Source organism: Erinaceus europaeus, chromosome 2, assembly GCF_950295315.1.
Source record: "Erinaceus europaeus chromosome 2, mEriEur2.1, whole genome shotgun sequence".
NCBI lineage: Eukaryota > Metazoa > Chordata > Mammalia > Eulipotyphla > Erinaceidae > Erinaceus > Erinaceus europaeus.
In genome coordinates, this window is record NC_080163.1 from 162,916,409 (window position 1) to 162,941,444 (window position 25,036).

General features: G+C 39.8%; 1 protein-coding gene across 3 annotated transcripts in view; it reads left to right on the forward strand.

Moving 5' to 3' along the window:
- Positions 1-25,036, forward strand: part of ABCC11 (ATP binding cassette subfamily C member 11) — a 134,634-nt gene that overhangs the window by 94,211 nt on the left and 15,387 nt on the right. For all 3 annotated transcript variants that reach the window (XM_060185604.1, XM_060185602.1, XM_060185603.1), the window contains 2 exons: positions 13,015-13,104; positions 15,911-16,100. In XM_060185604.1, the coding sequence (XP_060041587.1) occupies positions 13,015-13,104; positions 15,911-16,100 (280 nt within the window). The remainder of the gene's footprint in view (positions 1-13,014; positions 13,105-15,910; positions 16,101-25,036) is intronic.

A 25,036-nucleotide genomic window follows, 5' to 3' on the forward strand; every position in this document is an offset into this window, starting at 1 on the left:
TTCATAGGCTACTGGCCTGGGCCCAGCTCAAGAGCACAGTCATAGAGAGTCAGAGGCAGGTTTTGGTTTGGAGGGATCATGGAATCAGAGATAAAACTGTCTTGGACCAGTGAAAGAAGAGGGCAGAAGCTCATCTCTCCCAGGATGTCCTGCGAGCACACAGGCACTTGCTCAAAGGTCTTCCCACTCCAGGAAATCAATAAGAAACACTACATGGGGAGTCGGGCTGTAGCGCAGTGGGTTAAGCGCAGGTGGCGCTAAGCTCAAGGACCGGAGTTAGGATCCCGGTTCGAGCCCCCGGCTCCCCACCTGCAGGCAGGTCCCTTCACAGGCAGTGAAGCAGGTCTGCAAGTGTCTGTCTTTCTCTCCCCGTCTCTGTCTTCCCCTCCTCTCTACATTTCTCTCTGTCCTATCCCACAACAACGATATCAATAATAACTACAACAATAAAACAACAAGGGCAACAAAAAGGAATAAATAAATAAAATAAAAATTAAAAAAAAAAAGAAACACTACATGGAGGTATGAATTTGCCCCTCAAGGACCCTGAATTCTAGCTACTTGTCACTGTCTGCTACTTGTTTAGTGTTTCATCTCTGTCCTGGGTAAAAACCTCCCAGCCCCGTAGGCAGTCCTTCACTCCTTCTGGATTGCACTTTTACTCATCTTACTACCTTGTTCAGAACCTTCAGAGACCTTCCTGTCTTCTTATATGCTAAACCTAAAGTATGAAGTCTGAATTGCAGACTGGCAGGCATGTGCTCTCTTCTCTGATCACACCTCTACCTCACTCACTCACTTCTTATTGAGATGCCCAAACAGACATGATGGGCCTAGACCTTGGGTAAATCCCTCTCTCCATTGTTATCGGTCATTTCTACCAGGAACAACACAATAGACCCCTTTGTGTGCCCCCATAGGATCTTTCCCTCAACTCAGATCAACAATGTTCCATCCTCCAAAGGGGGCATGGTCACCATACTCTATGCTATACCTGAGGAAGATAGGTCAATAATGGGGCAGCCTGGAATGTTCCTACTCATGACCAAAGAATGTGAGTTCAGATCTAGAAGGATGCAGAGGTCACATTGGCTCCTAAACTGATTATGGGCCCCAGATCACATGAAATAAATGGGGTTTACAGTCAACAATATTTACACCCCTTTCCCATCTCATTATGTTTATGGCTACTGTGTCTCAGTGAGCTATTCTTTTCCCTTCACATATCAGAAGCTATGGATTAACTGAGGAGCTATCACTTCTAACAACTCTCACTCTTTTAACTCCATGCATGCTTGAGGAAAAAAGCAGATAACTTACTGGGACTAGAGCTCTATAGGTACTGAGTTAGACATTAAGTATACATCAAGTCTGAAATTATCAGTTATCTAGTTGGAAGGTGCTGCTACATATTTCCATATATTCTTTTTAAGAATATGGACTAATTTCTCATATGTGTCCCAGTACTCCCAATCGGACTCTTCCTCATGCCTCAGTGGCCAGAATTGTGTAACAGCACATAAGTGAAAAAAAAAAAATCTCATAAGCAGGAGGAGAGGAACTCACATGATTGGTCTGAACTGAGCAGGCCTCTCTGGAGCAGCAGGTTGACAGATACCTGAAAACAGTGGAGGGTGTGCTAGCAGAGAGACAGGGGCATTCTTAGGTTAGGCAGTCACCTGTGACTGATAGACTGAGTGGAAGAAAGCTGGTCTCACAGCCTGCTTTAGGTCTCTTTCTTCTGCCTTTGTATCATTTCATAATCACCTTCTTGAACTTACATATGGCATTTCCTTACCTTCCTTCAGATGTGGCCCAATGGTACACAGGGCCCTAAGTGCAACCTGCTATTGTCCTACATTCTGGGCATTATTCCGTTCTATTTGTAACACATTTCTGAATGATTTGTAAACTGTTAAATACTATGTCTCCTTAAAAAATGTATGTGCTCTATCATGTGTTTGTGCACCTGGTAGAGTGCAAACCTTATCATATCATGAGTAAGGACCCAGGTTTACATCCTCAGTCCCTACCTCCAGGGGAGAGGCTTCATGAGTGGTAAAGCAGTGCTGCAGGTATCTCTATTTTTCTCTTTCTCTATTTTTTCCTTTTGTCTCTATAGAAAGGAAAGGAAAAAAAAAAGGAATGAAAATGTTTCCAGGAATGGTGTAGTCACCGAATGCCAGAGATAACTAAATGAACAACAATAATAAAAAAGTAGCACTGGTGCCAGGTGGTCCAGGCATCTTTAGTTGACCTGCCTGTTTCTCCTTCTGACAAAAAGTTCCTTTAGGGCAGGGCATGTGTTTATTGCATGTTGAGATATGAGACCCAAGCACCTTGCACATAGGCCATCATCAGAGTGTTGAATGACTACCAAATAAAGTTCTTGTCCAGCATCCTTTGCATAGTTTTCTCCTATAATGGGCCAGGGGTATTCTAGCCTCTGTATGTATCATTTCCTATCTCTGGGTCTCCATTTCCTCATCTGTGGTGCCTTTGATTTCTAGGAGTTCCTGGAATTCCTTACGCTGATTTCCCTCAAGGAACACCTGAAACAAGGACTTAGGTTCTGGCAGACTATTTGGTATATGCTCCATATAATTAGGATTGAGGGAGCAGGAGAGAGAGAGAGACAGGAAAGGCAGAGTTCTGTGTTATTTATTTATTTATTTATTTATTAAGACTGTGTTATTTATTTATTTATTATATTTTTATTTATTTAAGAAAGGATAAATTAACAAAACTAGGGTAGGAGGGGTACAACTCCACACAATTCCCACCACCCAATCTCCATATCCCACCCCCTCCCCCTGATAGCTTCCCCACTCTCTATCCCTCTGGGAGCATGAACCCAGGGTCATAGTGGGTTGTAGAAGGTGGAAGGTCTGGCTTCTGTAATTGCTTCCCCGCTGAACATGGGCGTTGACTGGTCGGTCCATACTCCCAGTCTGCCTCTCTCTTTCCCTAGTAGGGTGGGTCTCTGGGGAAGTGGAGCTCCAGGACACATTGGTGGGGTCTTCAGTCCAGGGAAGCCTGGCTGGCATCCTGATGGCATCTGAAACCTGGTGGCTGAAAAGAGAGTTAACATACAAAGCCAAACAAATTGTTGAGCAATCATGGACCCAAAGGTTGGAATAGTGGAGAGGAAGGGGGTACTCACTGCAAACACTAGTGTACTTCTGCTTTCAGGTATATATTTTGCACTTGTTTATGGATACATGTGAACATATGCTCTCTCTCACAGAAACTGGTGTATATCTAGATTTTGGGACTTTGTTAGAAAGTGAACCACCTGAGATGGAATTAGAGTATACTATGAAAGGAAAGGTCTAACCCGAGTAATGAAGCTGAAGGGTTGTCATTCCACACGTGAAGTCTCTGGACACAGTCTGAAGTGAAGCATGTTGAGGTGGCAATCATTGTGTTGATTAGGTTGTATCGGCAGATGCAATATTATTTGATATGGATTGGGAGAGGCATTCGGGAAAGTGGGCCCTATCCAATGGTTCCAGGACTGGGGGAAGTAAGTAGAGTCTCTATAGTGGAGATGTGAGGTTCCTGCTGTCTTAGGGTTCAAAAAGACAATCAATAGTTAATGTTATCATCACATTATTTGGTAATTGGGTTAAAGTTGAAAAGTCCTTTTGTTAGGGTTTGCTGTACAGTACCCAGTATCTTGTATATAGCTGTGCTATTGGTTGCTTCTGATCTACTTGGTCTAAGCTTTTGAGAGAGTCCGCATATCAAATACACAGCCTACATATTAAAGAGACTCAGTTTGCGTTTTGAAAAACTTTGAGACATACAATTAATTTTTCCCCTCTCATATTAAATAACCAGTGATTTATATGACTACATTTTACTAGGAGTGTACATAAACACCGTTCCCACCACCAAAAGACTGTGACCCATCCCTCCCACCCGATCCCACCCCCTACTGGCCAAGGAAGCTGCATGTCTACCCCTCACCACAGGGTTTTTACTTTGGTGCCCTACTTACAGTTTGGTCAGGTCCTGCTTTTAGTTTCCCTTTCAGATCTTCTTACTCAACTTCTGTCGATGAGTGGGATCATCCCATAATAATCTTTATCTTTCTGACTTAACATAATTCCTTCTAGCTCTGCCCAAGACGGGTCAGAGAAGGTGGGTTCATTGTTCTTGATAGTTGCATAGTATTCCATTGTGTATATATACCACAGCTTTCTCTGCCACTCATCTGTTGTTGGGCACCTGGGTTGCTTCCAGGTTTTAGCTATTATGAATTGTGCTGCGATGAACATAGGAGTACACACCTCTTTTGGGTTGGGTGTTATGGAGTCCTTGGGGTATAACCCCAGGAGAGGAATTACTGGATCATATGGAAGGTCCATGTCTAGCCTTGTGAGAGTTTTCCAGACTGCTCTCCACAGAGGCTGTACCAATTTACATTCCCACCAGCAATGCAAAAGGGTTCCTCTGTCCTCACAACCTCTCCAGAATTTGTTGCTGCTGTCTTTTTGATGTATGCCATTCTTACAGGAGTGAGATGGTATCTGAGTGTTGTCTTACTTTGCATTTCTCTGACAATCAGTGACCTAGAGCAGTTTTTCATGTTTGTTAGCCTTTTGGATCTCCTCTGTAGTGAATGTTTTTGTTCATATCCTCTGCCCATTTTTGGATGGGGTCATTTGCTTTTTTGGTGCTAAGTTTGCTGAGCTCTTTATATATTTTGGTGATTAGTTTCTTGTCTGATGTCTGGCATGTGAAGATCTTCTCCCATTCTGTGAGGGGTCTCTTTGTTTGTTTAATAGTTTCTTTGGATTTGCAGAAGCCTTTCAATATGATGTAGTCCCATTGGTTTGTTTCTGCTTTAGTCTTCCTTGCAATTGGGTTTGATTCATCAAAGATGTCCTTGAGGTAAAGGTGGGAAAGTGTTTTACCAATGTTTTCTTCTAAGTATTTGAATGTTTCTGGTTTGACATCCAGGTCTTTGATCCATTTGGAGTTGATTTTTCTTTCTGGTGAGATAAAGTGGTTCAGTTTCATTCTTCTGCATGTTACAACCCAATTTTCCCAGCACCATTTATTGAAGAGAGCCTCCTTTTTCCATTTAATCCTTTGGGCCCCCTTATCAAAGATTAGATGTCCACAGGTGTGGGGATTTATTTCTGGGCTTTCAATTCTGTTCCACTGGTCTGTGTGCCTATTTTTGTTCCAGTACCATGCTGTTTTGATGATGATGGCTTTATAATATAGTTTAAAGTCTGGGAGTGTGATGCCTCCATTTCTGTTTCTTTTCCTCAAGACGGTTTTGGCAATTCTAGGTGTTTTCAGGTTCTAGATAAATGATTGTAGTGTTTGTTCTATTCTCTTAAAGAAGCTTGGTTCAACTTTGATGGGTATTGCATTAAATTTGTATATGGCTCTGGGGAGAATATTCATTTTGATGATATTTATTCTTCCAATCCATGAGCATGGGATATCTTTCCATTTCTTGTTATCAATTTCTATTTCCTTGAGTAGCGACTCATAGTTTTCAGTATATAAGTCTTTCACTTCTTTGGTCAAATTTATTCCTAGGTATTTTATCGATTTTGCTGAAACAGTGAATGGGAGTGATTTCTGGTTGTCTTCTTCTTCAGATTTAGTGTTTGCATAAAGAAATGCCACTGATTTTTGTACACTGATTTTGTAGCCTGATACCTTGCTATATTGCCCAATAACTTCTAGTAGTTTTCTGCTGGATTCTTTAGGTTTTTCTATGTATACTATCATATCATCTGCAAATAGTGAGAGCTTGACTTCTTCCCTTCCAATCTGTATTCCTTTGATTTCTTTCTCTTGCCTGATTGCTATGGCAAGAACTTCCAATACTATGTTGAAGAGTAACGGTGACAGTGGACAGCCCTGTCTAGTCCCTCATGTGAGGGGGAATGCTTTCAGCTTCTGTCCATTGAGTATGATGTTGGCTGTAGGTTTGCTATATATAGAATCCACAATCTTGAGGAATTTCCCATCTATTCCCATTTTTTGTAGAGTTTTGAGCATGAATGGGTGTTGGATTTTGTCAAAGGCTTTCTCTGCATCTATTGAGATAATCATGTGGATTTTGGCTTTGTTTTTATTGATGTAGTGAATGACATTGATTGACTTAGAGATGTTGAACCAGCCTTGCATTCCTGGGATGAATCCCACTTGGTCGTGATGAACAATCTTTTTGATATGCTGCTGTATCTGGTTGGCCAAGATCTTGTTTAATATTTTGGCATCTATGTTCATCAGAGATATTGCTCTGTAGTTTTCCTTTTTTGTTCTGTCCCTATCTGCTTTTGGTATCAGGGTGATGTTGGCTTCATAGAAAGTGGAAGTGAGTATTTCTGTTTCTTCAGTCTTATGGAAAACCTTAAGAAGTATGGGTACTAACTGTCTCCTGAAAATTTTGTAGAATTCGTTTGTGAAGCCATCTGGTCCAGGACTTTTGTTGTTGGGGATATTCTTAATAACAGTTTCAATTTCTTTGTCTGTGATTGGTGCATTTAGATTTTGTAGTTCTTCTTGGTTCAGTTTTGGAAGGGCATATGTTTCTAGGAATTGTTCAGTTTCTTCCAGATTCTCTAGCTTGGTGGCGTATAGTTCTTCATAGAAGTTTCACATGATTCTCTGGATTTCTGTGGTGTCAGTTGTGATATCTCCTCCATTGTTTACAATTCTATTAATTTGAGTCTTCTCTCTTTTTTGTTTGGTGAGTCTGGCTAGGTGTTTGTCAATTTTGTTTAATCTTTCAAAGAACCAATATTTGGCTTCACTGATATTTTGTATGGTTCTTTTATTTTCGATGTTGTTTATTTCTGCTCTAAGTTTAGTGATTTCTGTGCTTCTGGTTGCTTTAGGGTTCCTTTGTTCCTCTTCCTCTAAGTCCTTGAGGTGTGCAGTAAGGTCGTTCATTTGAGCTTTTTCTTGGTGTTTAATATGTGATTGTATGGCTCTGAGTTTCCCTGTCAATACTGCTTTAGCTGTGTCCCAAGTATTTTGATAGGTTGTGTCTTCATTTTCATTTGTTTCCAGGAACATTTGAATTTCCTGCTTGAGTGACTCTCTGACCCAGTGGTTCTTAAGGAGTATGTTGTTTAGTTTCCAAATTCTGTGACTTATAATAATTTTCTGTTTGTTGTTAAATGTTAGTTTTACTCCACTGTGGTCTGAGAAGATACTTGGGATGATTTCAATGCTTTTGAATTTATTGATGCTGTTTTTATGGCCTAACATGTGGTCTATCCTTGATTATGTGTTATGTGGATTTGAAAAGAAGGTGTATTCCAGTTTTTTGGGGTGAAGGACTCTGAAAATGTCCAAGAGGTCTAGTCTGTCAATCTCTTCATTCAATTCTCTTGTATCTTTGTTGGTTCTCTGCATTGTTGATATGTCTATGTGTGAGAGTGGGGTATTGAAGTCTCCTATTATTATTGTATTACTATTGATGTATTTTTGAAATTCTTTCAATAAGTGCTTGACGTATTTAGATGGTCCCTCTTTGGGTGCATAGATGTTAATAATTGTTAAGTCTTCTTGGCTGATTGATCCTCTATTCATTATGTAATGTCCCTGCCTATCTTTTATTACTTTATTTAATTTAAAATCTATTGTGTCTGAGATGAGAGTGGCTGTTCCTGCCCTTTTCTGTCGTCTGTTATCCTGTATGATAGTTTTCCATCCTTTCACTTTAAGTCTGTGTTTATCTTGTTGTGACAGGTGGGATTTTTGCAAGCAGCATATGGTTGGGTTATGTTTTCTGATCCATCCCCCACTCTGTGCCTTTTGATGGGTGAGTTTAAGCCATTGACATTTATTGATATGGATTTTATGTATTGTAGTGCCGTTGTTCAAAATAAATTTTCGTTTGCTCTGATATATTGCAAGTATTATGGTGATGTTCTTGTTTATAAGAGGTCTTTTAGAACCTCGTTCAGGGCTGGTTTGGTGATGGTTGCTTCCTTTAACTGTTGTTTGTCTAAGAAGGTTTTGATCCCTCCATCTAGTTTGAATGAAAGCCTAGCAGGATATATTATCCTTAGTTGAAACCCTTTTTCATTCAGGGTTTGATAGATATCTTTCCATTCTCTTCTGATTTTTAGAGTTTGAGTGGAGAAGTCTGCAGATGATCTTATGGGTTTTCCACTGTATGTGACTTTTTGTTTTTCTCTTGCAGCGTTTAGGATCCTTTCTTTATCCTTACTCCTTCTCATTGTGACTATGATGTTACTTGGTGTCTTCAGGTCTGGGTTGATTCTGTTTGGAACTCTCTGGGCCTCTTGAATCTTGATGTCCTTTCTGCTATTCAGGTCTGGGAAGTTTTCTTCTATTATTTCCTCTAGAATGTTTCCTTCCCCTTCCTCTCTTTCTTCCTCTGGCAGGCCAATTATATGAATGTTACTTCTTTTGAGATCATCCCATATGTCTCTGTTGTTGTTTTCAGTGTCTCTCAATCTCTTTTTAAGCTCTTTCACCTCTTTCTTCATTTTCTCTAACTAATCCTCTGTCTGACTAGTTCTGTTTTCTCCTTCTGTTAGTCTTTTTTCCCTTGCCTCAGCTTCTTTCTTCATTACAGCTATTTCAGCTTTCAGTTCTCTAATTGCCTCAAGATAATTAGTATTTTCCTTGGGGATCTCAACTGTTGTTTCCCTAATACTGCCATTCCTTTCCTCCAATGTTGTTTTCATTTCTGTGATTAATAAGTTTATTATTGCTTGCATACTTTTCTTATCTGTGGTTACTTCTGGCTGATTTGTAGTTTCTTCTGGGCTCTTGTCTTCATTCATTGGAGTAGCAGTTTTATTTGTTTTTGATCTACCCATTTTTTTTTATTTATGTGTTTCTTATTTTTATGCTCTGTTGTTCCTCAGTTGTTGTGTCTTGAGTACAAGCAACACTGTACTAAATACCTTTATGACAATTGCACTCACCAACCTCAGGAATTCCAATAGCAACTGAAGTAAGTATTGAAGCAGTTTAATTACTACCAGTTAGTGAAACAATGTCTCCAGTCCGTGATAAAATAGCAACCAAGTCCAAGTGAAGAAGAAAGAGAAAAGAAAGAAGAGATAGCAAGAGTAGACAGTTATGCAAATCTACTATCCACTGTATATTCTAGGGGTAACAAGAGGAAAAAGGGAAGTAGAGCAGAGACACACATAGAGAGTCAACTCTGAGTCATATTTCTTCCCCAAAATAATTCACAAATTCAGAAAGGCAAAGAAGAAGGAAGAAGTGTATGACAAGATAAAAAAAAGAGAAACAAGAGACAGAAAAAAGATAAGAAAAAGAGCTCTAATTAAAGAGCAGTGAAAGGAAAGTTTTTTTTAATTGATTACTTTACTTTTTATTTTATTTTATTTATTTTATTTATTTTTTAATTAGCTAGGAGGACAAAGAAGGGGAGAGTCTGTAGAGGAAGCAGGAGTAACAAGACAAGTTCCTCTCACAATAGATAAGATGCCCACTACCCTAGCAATGAAAGATACCCTAAGAGTTAATTCTGATCAACCTAAAGGTGAGGGATATATGATATATGCCTTTATATAATATTAATAATAAAATAGAGCAGGGTAAAAAAAAACCTGTCCCAGATTGCCTTAAGCCTCCTGAGCATTGGCAGCTGATTGATAAGAAAGACAAAAAAAAAAAAAAACCCTCAGGACTAGACAAGGATAGCAGGAATAGACAGTTATTCAAATCTACTATTCACTGTCTATTCTAGGGGTAGCTAAAGGAGGAAAGGAAGTTGAGCAGAGATACTCACAGAGAGAGTCCACTCTGTGTCAGATTTCTTCCCCTAAATAATTCCCAAACGTGTATCAGTGAATTCAGAAAGCTGTAGGATTAAGGAAGAAAGGATGACAAGAATGAGAAAAAAAAAGAGAGAAAAAAAAATATAAGAAAAAGAACAGTAATAAAAAGTGGTGAAAGGAAAGAGTTATTTATTTATTTATTAAAAAGATTTTATTTATTAATGATAAAGATAGGAGTAGAGAGAGAAAGAACCAGATATCAGTGGTACATGTATCTGCTGGGGATTGAACTCTGGACTTCATGCTGAGAGTCCAGTGCTTTATCCACTGAACCATCTCCTAGACCACTAAATTAGCAGTTATTTTTTTTTTAATTTAAGAAAGTATTAATTAACAAAACCATAGGGTATCAGGGGTACAATTCCACACAATTCCCACCACCCATTCTCCATATCCCACCCCCTCCCCTGATAGCTTTTCCATTCTCTATCCCTCTGGGAGCATGGACCCAGGGTCATTGTGGGTTGCAGAAGGTAGAAGGTCTGGCTTCTGTAATTGCTTCCCCGCTGAACATGGGCATTGACTGGTCGGTCCATACTCCCAGTCTGCCTCTCTCTTTCCCTACTAGGGTGGGTCTCTGGGGAAGCGGAGCTCCAGGACATATTGGTGGGGTCTTCAGTCCAGGGAAGCCTGGCTGGCATCCTGATGACATCTGGAACCTGGTGACTGAAAAGAGAGTTAACATACGAAGCCAAACAAGTTGTTGAGCAATCATGGATCCAAAGCTTGGAATAGTGGAGAGGAAGTGTTAGGGGGATACTCACTGCAAACTCTAGTGTACTTCTGCTTTCATGTATATATTTTGCAGTAGTTTACGGATACGTGTGAACATATGCTCTCTCTCACAGAAACTGGTGTATATCTAGGTTTTGGGACTTTGTTAGAAAGTGAACCACCTGAGATGGAATTAGAGTATACTATGAAAGGAAATACAAGATACTGGGTACTGTACAGCAAACCCTAACAAAAGGACTTTTCAAAGTTAACCCAATTACCAAATAATGTGATGATAACATTAACTATCGATCTTCTTTTTGAACCCTAAGATAGCAGGAACCTCACATCTCCACTATAGAGACTCTACTTCCCCCAGTCCTGGAACCATTGGATAGGGCCCACTTTCCTGTATGCCTCTCCCAATCCATATCAAATAATATTGCATCTGTCGATCACAACCTAACCAACACAACGATTGCCACCTCAACATGCTTGACTTCAGACTGTGTCCAGAGACTTCACTTGTGGAATGACAACCCTTCAGCTTCATTACTTGGGTGAGACCTTTCCTTTCATAGTATTTATTTATTTTTTATTATTTAATTGGCTATGGGGGGGAGGGAGTGGAGCTGTTGTGCAGAGGCAGCTGGTTGGCTATTTAGAAAGAAAAAAGGCCAGAGTTTTCAGAAGGGAATAGACTTAGAATGAATGATACTCCCTGGTGGGACAGGAATCTTGCTAAAGAAAGAAGCTCAGCAGGGGAGCCTGCTAGGAGCCGGTTCCCAGGGACTGGTTAAGGGGGGGTGAGGGGGAGGAGGTGCGCTTTGGGAATAATAATTTAAAAGAAAAAAAAATTTTCCCTTTCTTTTTACTCTATTTTTCAACCCAAATTAAGTTATAGTCACCTCCTTGGTTTCACTGCTAGGACCCCTTATTGACTGGCCTACTAAAGACAGAAAATCCTACCATTTCCAGGAAATGTGGTCAGAGCTCAAGCCACTAGCAGCTTCTCAGTCTGCCATTTACCGCGAACTTCATTTATTTATTTTTTAACACTTGTCATTTTTTGGGAGCTTTCTTGTTTATATACAGTGCAGTTGTTGACACATGGCTTCAATTTCTCATCTCTCCATGATAAGTGTCTGCAAAACAATCTAGTCCTCAATGCAGATCCATTTCTACCATTATACCCCATGGCCCAAAACCCATTCAACCTAACCTTCTCTTTCTTCTCCCTAGTCATTTTCTTTTTTTCTTCTTCTTCTTTTTTTTTGGTGGTACTTTCTTTTTTTAAAATTATTTATAAAAAGGAAACATTGACAAAACCATAGGATAAGAGGGGTACAACTCCACACAATTCCCACCACCAGAACTCTGTATCCACCCCCTTCCCTGATAGCTTTCCTATTCTTTAACCCTATGGGAGTATGGATCCAATGTCATTGTGTGCTGGGCTAGCTTGTCAGGTGGGAGACAGACGACCAGGGACTCATGGCTGAGCTGGATGCAGTTCAATCTTTATTGATGAGCGAGAATGCAGTGCAATCTGTCTAATCTCCCTTCATTAGAAAATACTGTCCTTTATGTCTCCTGAGACGGAAGTGTCAGATCAGAGGAGGAAATACGTAGGGTAGGGGGTGGGGAGAAGGAAAAAGCGCTTGTATCAAGCTTGCATCTAACCAATGGGGATAAAACCAATGCCCTGTAGGCAGGGCGGGTCTCAGGTAAAGCAGTGATTATGTAAATAGAGCACAGTGTTAAGCAATGCAACAGAAGGGGTCTTAGAAGCAGAATTAGCTAACCAACAATTGTGGGATGCAGGAGGTTGAAGGTCTGGCTTCTGTAATTGCTTCCCCACTGAACATGGGCATTGGAGACTGTTATTGAGGTCATTGTTCCCAGGGTCAATTATATACTGGGCTCTCTTCAAAGGCATGTAGGATGCTCCCTGCATCATCCCCCAGAGGTGGAGAGGTGCATGCCTTTATCTACCGACTACTTTTTCCATTAGCTGAGGGTTGCTTCCAGGGCCTTGCATCTTGTGTGATTCTAAGCTGTGCTTGGAGAGAGAGAGAGAGAGAGAGAGAGAGAGAGAGAGAGGCCAAAAGTTTCTTCAATGTAGTGTTGTGGGGACTGGGCTGGAACCTGAATCACACACATGATAAACCAACATGCTACCCAAGTGAGGTATTTTGTTGACTTTTGATGAAGATTTTAAGTTGAATACCTGAGGTGGAATTATGTTGGTAGGACTCTTACACTGAACATCCCACTGTCACTGTAGCTGCAGTTAAACTCATATAGGGGCTCTGAGGTCCAGAAGCACTTGCTCCATTCTTGTGAAGGAGATTACTTTGGTATATGGGTTTTGGGGAGGGTGTCGGGGCATGGAAAGGCTTTTATGAGTCCTGAGAATCTGAGTGCCTAGAAAGGAACCTCTCAAAATCCTGATGCTTTTCTTTCATTTCAGCTAGCATCCAACTTCCAGGCTGCTACCCGGATCAGTTCAGAGACAGAGGCATACTTTACAAATGTGGAGAAAATACAACAGTACATGAAGGTGGGTCTCTGGCCTGGGTTTGATGTAGGGAACTCTGAAAGGCCTGATCCACACAGGCCTTCTATGGCCTCTGCCAGTTCTAGCACCCCCTCCCCCCAAACAGGCAACAGAAGTTCCTGGCTTATTTTTCCATCATTCTAAAAGCTGTGTATATTATGTCTCTGAAGTAATTCAAAACTTAATAACTCACCCCTCATGTAGAGGGGGTAATCTACCCTTCTAAGAAATGATAAAAATACTAATAGCAATGGTTATTATTATCATTTTCTGTTTATATCATATAGTGATTATGAACACAGATTTTGGAGCTTGACTGCATAAGTTCAAATCATAGCTTTGCCATTTGAATCGGTTGTGCCACCTTGGAAAATGTATTTAGTGCCTTCATCTCCCATCTTTGTAATAAGAAAGATGGCAGCATCTACTTCATTGGGTCATTACAAAGATTACATGACATAGTATATAAAGCATTTACCTAGTGCCTGGTTCATGGAAAAACTGGATCATGTTAAGTTTTATTATGGCCTTGTCTTTTCTATGGCTCAGTCACTGTGCTAAGCTCTTTATGTAGGTTATCTTGTGGACTCACAAGATCATATACATATACACATATATACATGTATAAACAAATACATATATACCTATGCACAGATATATGCATATAGGAGACAGGCAGAGAGAGAAAGAGTGAAAGAGACCATAGCATTGAAGCTTCCTTCAATGCTGGTGGGGGGAAAAGGCTTCAATCTGGGTCTCACACCTGGCAAATAGTATATGATCTGAACTATTTTGCTGACCCTGTAAAAAAGTATTATCCCCATTGGCCAGAAGAGGGAACTAAGACTTGACCATGCTGAAAACCTTGCTAAAGATCACATAGCCAGAGGCTGCCAGAACCCTCTAAAGCCAGGCCTCCTGCTTCTCCTATGTGAATGGAAATTTGTGATTTGAGGGGCTTTGACATGGTGACAATTGAGAGACACTGTTATGATTTGAGACAGGTGACCCTGCTTCTTCTCCAGTGATCTTTCCTCCCAACTGTGCTTGATGCAGAGTCATGAACTTGGGGTCAGGCAGTTCTGGGCTTGAGCCCACATATCAGCAATGTGAACTTACTAGGTATTTCACCTGTTTGAGTCTGTATTTCCTTGTCTGTGAAGTGTATCTAAAATGCCTGCCTCTCAGGATGAATAGAGTGGTCGAGTGGCCTCTTTCTTTTTTTTACTTCCTTTTTCTTTTTTTACTTCTTCATTTTTTTTTTTCCTCCAGGGTTATGGCTGGAGCTCAGTGCCTGCACCATGATTCCACTGCTCCTGGAGACTATTTTTTCCCTTTTTGTTGCCCTTGTTGTTTTTTTATTGTTGTGGTTATTATTATTGTTGTTATTGATGTTATTGTTGTTGGATAGGACAGAGTGAGATGGAGAGAGGAGGGGAAGACAGAGAGGGGGAGAGAAAGATAGACACCTGCCGACCTGCTTCACCGCCTGTGAAGTGACCCCCCTGCAGGTGGGGAGCCAGGATTCAAATCAGGATCCTTACGCTGGTCCTTGCGCTTTGCACCATGTATGCTTAACCTGCTACACTATTGCCTGAACCCCTTTACTTCTTTTTTTCTTTTTCTTTTTTTATTTATAAAATTGAAACATTGACAAGACCATAGGATAAGAGGCGTACATTTCCACACATTGCCTACCCCCCAGAGCTCCATATCCAGTCTCTTCCCTTGATAGTTTCACTATCCTATCCTTTATCCCTCTGGGAGTATGGACCAAGGGTCATTATGGGGTGCAGAAGGTAAAAGGTCCGGCTTCTGTAATTGCTTCACTGCTGAACATGGATGTTGGCAGGTCAATCCATACTCCCATACTGTCTCTCTCTTTCCCTAGTGGGGCAGGGATCTGGAGGAGGTGGGGCTCCAGGACACATGGTAGGAGTCATCTGCCCAGGGAAGTTTGATTGGCATCATGGTGTCATCTGGAACCTGGTGGCTGAAAAAGAGTTAAAATATAATGCAGAACAAATTGTTGACTAATCATGAACCTAAAGGCAAGATGAAAATTGGCGTCTCCATTTTGGGAAAAGGTAGTAGGTCTTAGCTCTAAAACATGCCTCAAAGAGTTCAATTAGCCTTATTGTCCTTATTCTAGTTTCTGGTTCTTTAGTATTTCACATAGTAAATTCTCTAATCTTCTCTTTTGTTTCAAAAAACAAAACAAACAAATAAACAAACAAAACTGATGAACTAGAGAGAATTTTGCTAAGTCAAGTAAGTCAGAAGGATGATGGTTACAGGATGATCTCACTTATAGGATAGACTTAGGAAACTAACAAATAAAAAAGGGGGGGCCTACAGAGTAAAACATTGAACTTTGGTCTATTTCAGTAGATTCCAGGACTCAAAAGTAGGGGAGGGGGGAGATTTAGAAAAGGTTAAAGACCCAGTACCTAATGGTAGAAAGTGGCGACAACTAGGTGGTTGGGTGAGGTACACTGACACCTGATTTGGGGGAAGAGAACCTTCTGTGACAATACTCTTGTAAAATATCATTTTCTCAATTCAGTGGTTTAAAAAAAGAAAATACCAAGGTCTCCAACAAGGAAGTAGGTATATGGGTTTTCACTCTTCTGGGGGAAAAGTATATGCATTTCAGGTGAGGAGGTCTGGTCTATTTCTCTGGTCACACGGAGACTTGACCATGGTGCAGAGAAATCAATGTGGGTCACACACTTAGCAGCTGGAGATGAGTGGATCAGCAGGGATTGATGATGACTAGTGATTTCTTTTTCTTTCTTTAAAATATCAGATGTGTGTCCCTGAGGCTGCTGTGCACATGAAAGACAAGAGCTGTCCCCCTGGATGGCCACAGCATGGGGAGATTACCTTCCAGGATTATCAGATGAAATACAGAGACAACACTCCAGTCGTCCTCCGTGGCATCAACCTGGAGATCCACAGCCAGGAAGTGGTGGGCATCGTGGGAAGGACAGGCTCTGGTGAGCTGAGGGTCCCAGGCATTCTGTTCTCCATTTTGGCTTTTCGCTATAGGGCCTATGGAAGGGCATGTGTTTGTTCTACTTGTTGACCCCACCAGTGTTTATGGGCTCTCACTTTGTCCAAGTCTAGTCCACTGGTGAACAGAACCCACAGTTCTCCTGTCTTGGGTTTTTAGCAGAGGATATAAATGTTAAACAAGTCACTCGAAAAGGAAACATATGTGATGATTATAGGAAGAGGTTAGAAAAGGGATGGTTAAACAGGGCAACTGGATTGGTGGGTCCTTGAAATGTGCTGGTGGTCTGGACTCTGAGGCCAACATCTTCAAATAGGGGAAGTGCAGGCAGTGAGTCTGGAACCTGTTTCCTCCCTGCTTTTATTTTATTTTTTATTACCACCAGGGTTGTCACTGGGTCTTGGTGTCTATGTGATGTTACTTGGGTATTTTTTCTTTCTTTTTTATTTGACAAGACAGAGAGATATTGAGAAGGGAGGGAGGGAGAGAGAGATGCCTGAAGCATTGATTCATTTCTTGTGAAGCTTTCCCCTTGCAGGTGGGAACTGGAGGCTTGAACCTGGGTCCTTAAGCATGCTAGCATGTGCACTCAACTGGGTACACTGTTGCTTGGTCTTCCTCCCCATTTCTTAAACCTCTCTTATCAGCCTGCACTTCTTCACCTTCCTCCTCTTTGCCCTACCCTGAACTCCTTTCTTCCTTTACTTTCCTATTATTTTGGGAGGATGGTCCAGGTGCCACTCTTTCCCCTTCCTTGTATTGTTCAAAGACTTTGTTCAGAGACACTGCTCAGACCTTCTTGCTCTTGCCTCCCCACTCCATGTGCTCAGAGTTGCCTCCTTCAGGTGGTCCTCCTGGAATGACAAGAGCCTTTGTAATTCTTTGCTTCTGTGGATGCTGTGTAGGACTCGAGTTATTGCAAGGAGAGGAGCTTCTAGTAAACCCTTTTACTTAGTTGTTTTGTTTTTATGTTCTATCATGTTGCCAGTTGCTACTGGCACAGATCCAGGGCAAGAATGTAATCAAAGTTTTCCTTTCAGCACCAGCTACCAAATCCTGTCCCTGCAGCCTAAGTGCTTTGACTTTTAAAAAATATTTATTTATTGTTGTCTGGGAGGTGGAGCAGTGGATAAAGCACTGGACACTCATTCATGAAGTCCTCAGTTTAATCCCCAGCAGCACATATGCCAGAGTGATGTCTGGTTCTCTCTTTCCTCCTGTCTTTCTCATGAATAAATAAATAAAATATTTTAAAAATATTTATTTATTTATTTCATGAGACAGAGGGAAAAGAAGAGAAGCTATGAGCACTGTTCTGGCATATACAGTGCCAGGGATTAAACTCTGGACCTTATTCATGCAAGTCCTGCTCTCTACCAGCTGAGCTACCTCCAGGTCACAAGTACATTCTTTATAGTTTTTTTAATATACTTTTTTATTTTTTAGAGACAGAGAGAAATTAAAAAGGGAGGAAGAGATAAAGAGAGATAATTGCATTATGGCTTCATAGCTCATGAAGCTTCCCCCTTGCAGGTCGGGACAGGGGTTTGAACCCAGGTGCTTGTACATTGCTGCATGTATTCAACTGGATGCACCATCGCTTGGCTCCTGTTTTTGTTGTTGTTTTGTTTTTAGTGTCAAGTTTTTAAAGATCACTTATTTATTAATACAAAGTAAGGTTGTCAGGTGGTGGTGTACCCAGTAGAGAGTGCATAGTACAGTTTATAAGGACCCAATTTTAAGCTCCTATCCCCCACCTAGAGGGTGGGAAGCAACACTACAGGTCCTTCTCTCTCTTTCTCCCCCCACCTTTTTTTTTTCACTCCCAGGATTATTGTTGGGGCATAGTGCTTGCACTACAAATCCACAGCTCCTGTAGCCATTTTTTCTTCTACTTTTTGGGTAAGACAGAGAGAAACTGAGAAGGGAGGGAGAGATAGAGAGGAACAGAAAGACATCTACAGACATAATTCACAGCTTGTGAAGCAACCCCCTTGTAGGTGGGGAGTTGGAGGCTCAAACTTTGATCATTGTATGAGTCCTTGTGCTGTGTATTATGTATGCTTACCCAAGTGCACCACAGCCTGGCCGCTGAGGTCTCTCTCTCCTTTCCATCTCAATTTTTCTTTGTCTCTATCAAAACATAAATTAAATAAAAAATAAATAAAATGTATTTATTAAGTGATTTCTCACCCCTTTCTAATTATTTTTTATTTCTTTATTGGGGAATTGATGTTTTACATTCTACAGTAAATATAATAGTTTGTACATGCATAACATTTACCAGTTTTCCATATTACAATACAACCCCCACTAGGTCCTCTGTCATCCTTTTTGGACCTGTATTCTTCCCCTCCACCCACCCCGGAGTCTTTTACTTTGATGCAATACACCAATTCCAGTTAGGTTCTACTTGTGTTTTCTCTTCTGATCCTGTTTTTCAACTTCTGCCTGAGAGTGAGATCATCCCATATTCATCCTTTTGTTTTTGATTTATTTCACTTAACATGATTTTTTTCAAGGTCCATCCAAGATCGGCTGAAAATAGTGAAGTCACCATTTTAATAGCTAAGTATTATTCCATTATGCATATAGACCACAACTTGCTCAGCCACTCATCTGTTGTTGGACACCTGGGTTGCTTCCAGGTTTTGGCTATTACAAATTGTGCTGCTAAGAACTTACGTGTACACAGATCTTTTTGAGTGGGTGTGTTGGGTTCCTTAGGATATATTCCCAGGAGAGGAATTGCAGGGTCATAGGGTAGGTCCATTTCTAGCCTTCTGAGAGTTCTCCAGACTATTCTCCACAGAGGTTGAACCAATTGACATTCCCACCAGCAGTTCAGGAGGGTTCCTTTGACCCCACAACCTGTCCAGCATTTGCTGCTGTTACCTTTTCTGATGTATGACATTCTCACAGGAGTGAAGTGGTATCTCATCATTGTCTTTATTTGCATTTTTATGACAATCAAAGACTTGGAGCATTTTTCCATGTGTTTCTCGACCTTTTGGATTTCTTCTGTGGTGAATATTCTGTCTGTGTCCTCCTCCCTTTTGTGGATGGGGTTATTTGTTTTCTTGTGGTTGAGTTTGGCAAGCTCTTCTCCCATTCTGTGAGGGGTCTCTTGGTTTGGGTAGTGGTTTCTTTTTCTGTGCAGAAGCTTTTTAATTTGATGTAGTCCAATAGGTTTATACTTGCCTTAGTCTTCTTTGTAATTGTATTCATTTCATTGATGATGTCTTTAAAATTTATTCAGAAAAGAATTGTGCCAATATTTTCCTCTAAGTATCTGGTAGTTTCTGGTCTAACACCCTAGTCCTTGATACACTTGGAATTTACTTTTGTGTTTGGTGATATATAGTGGCTCAGTTTCATTCTTATGCATGTTTCAACCCATTTTTTTCCAATACCATTTGTTGAAAAAACTTTGCTTTCCCTATTTAATAGTCTGGGCACCTTTGTCAAAGATTAGATGTCCATAGGTGTTGGGGCTTACTTTCAGGCTCTTAGTTCTATTCTACTGGTCAGTGTGTCTATTCATGTTCCAGTACCAAGCAGTTTTGATGACAATGACCCTATAGTACAATTTGAGATCTGTGATTGTGATAACTCCAGTTCTGTTCCTCTTCTCAAGATTGTTTTGGCAATTCTAGGTCTTTTCTGGTTCCAGATAAACATTTGTAGCATTTGTTCTATTCTCTTAAAAATTTGTTTGGGATCTTTATGGGGATAGCATTAAATTTGTAGATGGCTCTGGGTAGTATATTCATTTTGATGATGTTAATTCTTCCAACCTATGAACATGGAATATCTTTCCACTTCTTTGTGTCTTTTTCTATGTCCTTGAGTAGTGACTCATAATTTTCAGTATACAACTCTTTAACTTCAATTGTTAGGTTTACTCCAGATATTTTATTGTTTTTGTTGCTATAGTAAAAGGAATTGATTTCTGGATTTCTTCTTCTTCTAACTTAGTGTTTGCATAGAGGAATGCCACTGACTTTTGAATGCTAATTTTGTAGCTTGACACCTTACTGTTGATATTCAAAAGCTTCTTGCTGGATTCCTTAGGTTATTCTATGTATACTGTCATGTCACCTGCAAATAAGGAAAGTTTGACTTCTTCCCTTTCAATTTGTATTCCTTTTATTCCTTTCTTTTGTCTGACTGCTATGGTGAGAACTTTCAATACTTATTGTAATGGTGATAATGGACAGCCCTGTCTAGTCCTCGATCTGAGGGGGGAATGCTTTCAGCTTTTGTTCGTTGATGATGTTGGTTGTACGTTTGCTGTATATGGACTCGATTAACTTAAGGAATTTTCCATCTATTCCTAGTTTTTGTAGTGTTTTGATCATGAAAGGATTTTTGATTTTGTCAAAAGCTTTCTCTACATCCATTGAATCAATCATGTGGTTTTTGCTTTTGACATTGAAGGACTTATGTATATTGAACCAGCCTTGCATTCCTGGAATAAATCCCAATTGGTAATGATGGACATTCTTTTTGATATACTGCTGTATCTGGTTGGCTAGGGTCTTGTTCAATATTTTAGCATCTATGTTAGTCAGAGATATTGGTCTGTAATTTTCCTTTTTTGTTGTCTCTTTATCTACTTTTGGTATCTGGGTGATGATGTTGGCTTCATAGAAAGTGGGAATGTTCCTGTTTCTTTGATCTTGTGGAAGAGCTTTAGAAGTATAGGTATGAACTGTTTCCTGAAGGTTTTGTAGAATTCGTTTGTTAAGCCACCTGGTCCTGGACTTTTGTTGTTGGAGAGATTCTTAATAACTGTTTTGATTTCTTTGTCTGTGATTGGTCCATTTAAACTTTGTTCTTCCTGGTTCAGTTTTGGAGGGGTATATGTTTCTAAGAATTCTTCCATGTCTTCCAGATTCTCTAGCTTGGTGACGTATAGTTGTTCATAGAAGCTTTGCATAATTTTTTTGATTTCTGTGGTGTCTGTTGTGATATCGCCTCTATTGTTTACAATTATATTTATTTGAGTCTTCTCCCCCCCCTTTTTTATTTTTCAAAGAACCAACATTTGGCTTCATTGATCTTTTGTATGGTTGTCTTATCTTTGATGTTGTTTATTTCTACTCTGAGTTTATTGATTTCAGTCCTTTTGGTTGCTATAGGGTTCCTTTGTTCCTCTTCTTCTAAGTCTTTAAGGTTATTTATTTGAGCTTTTTCTTGTTCTCTAATGTGTGCTTATATGGTTATGAGTTTCCCTCTAAGTACTGCTTTAGCTTTGTCTCAAGTATTTTGATAACTTGTGTCTTTATTTTCATTTGTTTCTAAGATTTGAATTTCTTGCTTGAGTTCCTCTTTGACCCAGAAGTTATTAAATAGTATGTTGTTGAGTTTCTAAATTTTGTGGCTTTTAGTAATTTTATGTTTGTTGTTTGAGTGTTAGCTTTATGCAGCTGGGTCTGAGAAGATGCTTGGGATGATTTCAGTGCTCTTTAATTTGTTGATACTGTTTTTGTGGCCTAACATGTGGTCTGTCCTTGAGGATGTATGGTATGGATTTGAAAAGAATGTGTATTCCAGTTTTATGGGTGAAGAACTCTGAAAATGTCCAGGAAATCTAGTCTATCCATCTCTTCAATTAATTCCCTTGTTTCCTTGTTGATTATCTGCTTAGTTGTTCTAAGTGTGAGAGTGGGATATTGAAGTCTCCTCCTCCTACTGTATTACTATTGATGAATTTTTTTTTTAGCTTTTTCAGTAAGTGTTTGATGTATTTAGATGGTCATTGGATGCATAAATATTAGTAATTGTTAAATCTTCTTGGTTGATTGATCTGATCACTATATAATTACCTTGCCTATCCTTTATTACTTTATTTGATTTGAAGTTTATTATGTCAGAGATGAGAATGGCTGTTCCTGTCTTTTTTGTGGTCCATTAGCTTTTCTGATAGTTTTCTATCCTTTCACTTTAAGTCTGTGTTTGTCTTGTGGGATTCCTGCAGGAAGCATATGGTTGAGTTGTGTTTTCTGATCCATTTTTCTACTCTGTGCCTTTTAATGGGTGAATTTAGGCCATTAACATTATTTGATATTATGGATTTAAGGTATTGCAGTGCCATTATTCAACATTTTTTGTTTGCTCTGACATAGGAAGTTTTTTTGTGATTTTCTTGTTTATAAGAGGTTGGTCAGAACCTCCTTCAGGGCAGGCTTGGTGATAGTTGCCTCTTTAACTGTTGCATCTCTGAAAAGGTTTTTATACCTCCATTTAGTCTGAATGAAAGTATAGAAGGACTGGCTGAAACCCCTTTTCACTGAGAGCTTAATAGATATCTTGCCATTCTCTTCTAGCTTTTAGAGTTTGTGTGGAGAAGTCTGCTGATAGTCTTATGGTTTTTCCTCTTTATGTGACTTTTTGTTTCTCTTGCAGCTTTTAGGATCCTTTTAGGATCTCAGTCTTTTGTTTCATTGCTTAGTTACAGTGATAGCTTGTTTTGCTAGCTGCCCTTTTACCTCTGCTATTTCAGCTTTCAGTTCTCTAACTACCTCAAGGTAGCTACTATTTTTCCTTGAGGGTCTCATCTGTCATTTCCCCATTTCTGAGTGTGTTTTCCTCAATAGTTGTCCCTATTCCTGTGATGAGTAGGTCAATTAGTGTTTGGATATTTTCCTCATTTTTAGTTGCTTCTGGCTTACTTGGAATTTTTTTTGGCTCCTGTCCTATTCATTGCGGTAGGTGTTTTAACTGCTTTGGGTTTGACTATATTTTAAAAAATGTGTGTTTTATAGCTTTGTGCTTTGGCTATTTATGTTAACTTGTTGTGTTGAATGAAGCAAGACCCCACTAAACTAAAGACATCTTACAACTGAGATCATAAACCTCAGCAAATACAACAATATTAAAAGTGATAATTAATACAGTTTGACCAAAATCAGTTAGCTAAGATTTTCCCCTCCCAGAAGAAAACAAAGCAAAAGCAAAAAAGAAAACAACAACAATAATAGAAAAAAATACAAAGAAAGAACATAAAATTACCGAAATCAAGCAAAAATTTAAGAGATTGTTGGAATGGAGAGAAAATAAAGGAAGAGATTGAGAGAGATAAAGAAAGAAAAACCAGGGAGTCGGGCTGTAGCGCACCAGGTTAAGCGCAGGTGGTACAAAGTGCAAGGACCGGGTAAGGTAAGGACTCCAGTTTGAGCCCCAGCTCCCCACCTGCAGGGGAGTCACTTCACAAGCCATGGAGCAAGTCTACAGGTGTCTATCTTTCTCTCCCCCTTTCTGTCTTTCCCTCCTCTCCCCATTTCTCTCTGTCCTATCCAACAACATTAGCATCAGTAATGACTACAACAATAAAACAGCAAGGGCAAAAAAAGGGAATAAATAAATATTAAAAATAAAGAAAGAAAAACCTTACCATGTAAGCCTTCTTGCACAAGATAGGTCACAGATAAGCACAAGTGAATATAGCAAATACAGAAGCAAAGGCTAAGATTTTTCAAATTTGATAGCAGGAAAAAAAAAGAAACAAGAGGAAGAGAGAGAGAGTGAGAGAGAGGAAAGAAAAGAGAAAAAAGTTACTACCACAATAGAGAGCACAGTCAGTAAATGCAATGCACCAACATCCAAGGCTGATTTTGGTCAAAGGAATAAGAAGGGAAAATAAATTAATAGCAATGAAAAAAACAAACAGACAAAAAAACCCAAAACAAACAGACAAAAAAAAAAAAGGAAAAAAATCCAACAACAATAAAAAGCGCAAAGTACAAGAACTCACATAAGGTTCGAGCCCCCAGCTCCCCACCTGCAAAGGAGTTGCTTCACAGGTGGTGAAGCACGTCTGCAGGTGTCTGTTTCCCCTCCCCGTCTTTCTTTCTTCTCTCCATTTCTCTCTGTCCTATCCATAATTACAAGAAAAACAAAAGGGAATAAGTAAATAAATAAAAATTATTAAAAAAAAAACCTAAAGATCAATTTACTCTTTAAACTACTCCAAATTGGCTATCCAAAACCTCCCTGCCTTCCTAAATAAAGCAAAAACAATTGCAAAAAGCAACATAAACTAAAGAGCTAGAAGGAAGAATGAAGAAAGGATAGCTAAAGCAGAATATTCTCACATTCCCAGAAGAGGCAAAAGATCCGTCAAGGAAGTTGACCAATTAGAAAGAGTTCCAGCCCCCTTGAGGAGAGAAATAGAAAAAACAAAACAACAACAGCAACATCAACAACAAAAGACCACAAACAACAACAAAAAAATGACTCTTTCTGATGTCTCCTGGCTGAGCCTGGAGTCTTGAGAATGAGGTTGTCTCCACAGGACACCTCTTTTGTCTGTAGCTGGTTCCCTTATCCCTCTGGAGTGAGGGGGTTGGGAGGGCAGTTGGAGGAGCTGTACACTTTTATATTTATTTATTTATTCCCTTTTGTTGTCCTTGTTGTTTTATTGTTTTAGTTACTATTGATGTTATATAGGACAGAGAGAAATGGAGAGAGGAGGGGAAGACAGAGAGGGGGAGAGAAAGATAGACACCTGCAGACCTGCTTCACCACCTGTGAAGTGACTCCCCTGCAGGTGGGGAGCCGGGGGCTCGAACCCAGATCCTTATGCCAGTCCTTGCACTTTGCGCCACCTGCGCTTAACCCGGTGTGCTACTGCCCAACTCCCCAGAGGGATACTTTTTATTATTTATTTATTTATTTATTTATTTATTTATTTATTTATTTATTTATTTATTTAAGAAAGGAGAAATTAACAAAACCATAGGATAGGAAGGCTACAACTCCACACAATTCCCACCATCTGGTCTCCATATCCCATCCCCTCCTCTGATAGCTTTCCCATTCTCTATCCCAGAGGGATACTTTTTTTTAAAATTTGTTTTTTATTTAAGAAAGAATAAATTAACAAAACCATAGGGTAGGAGGGATACTTTTAAA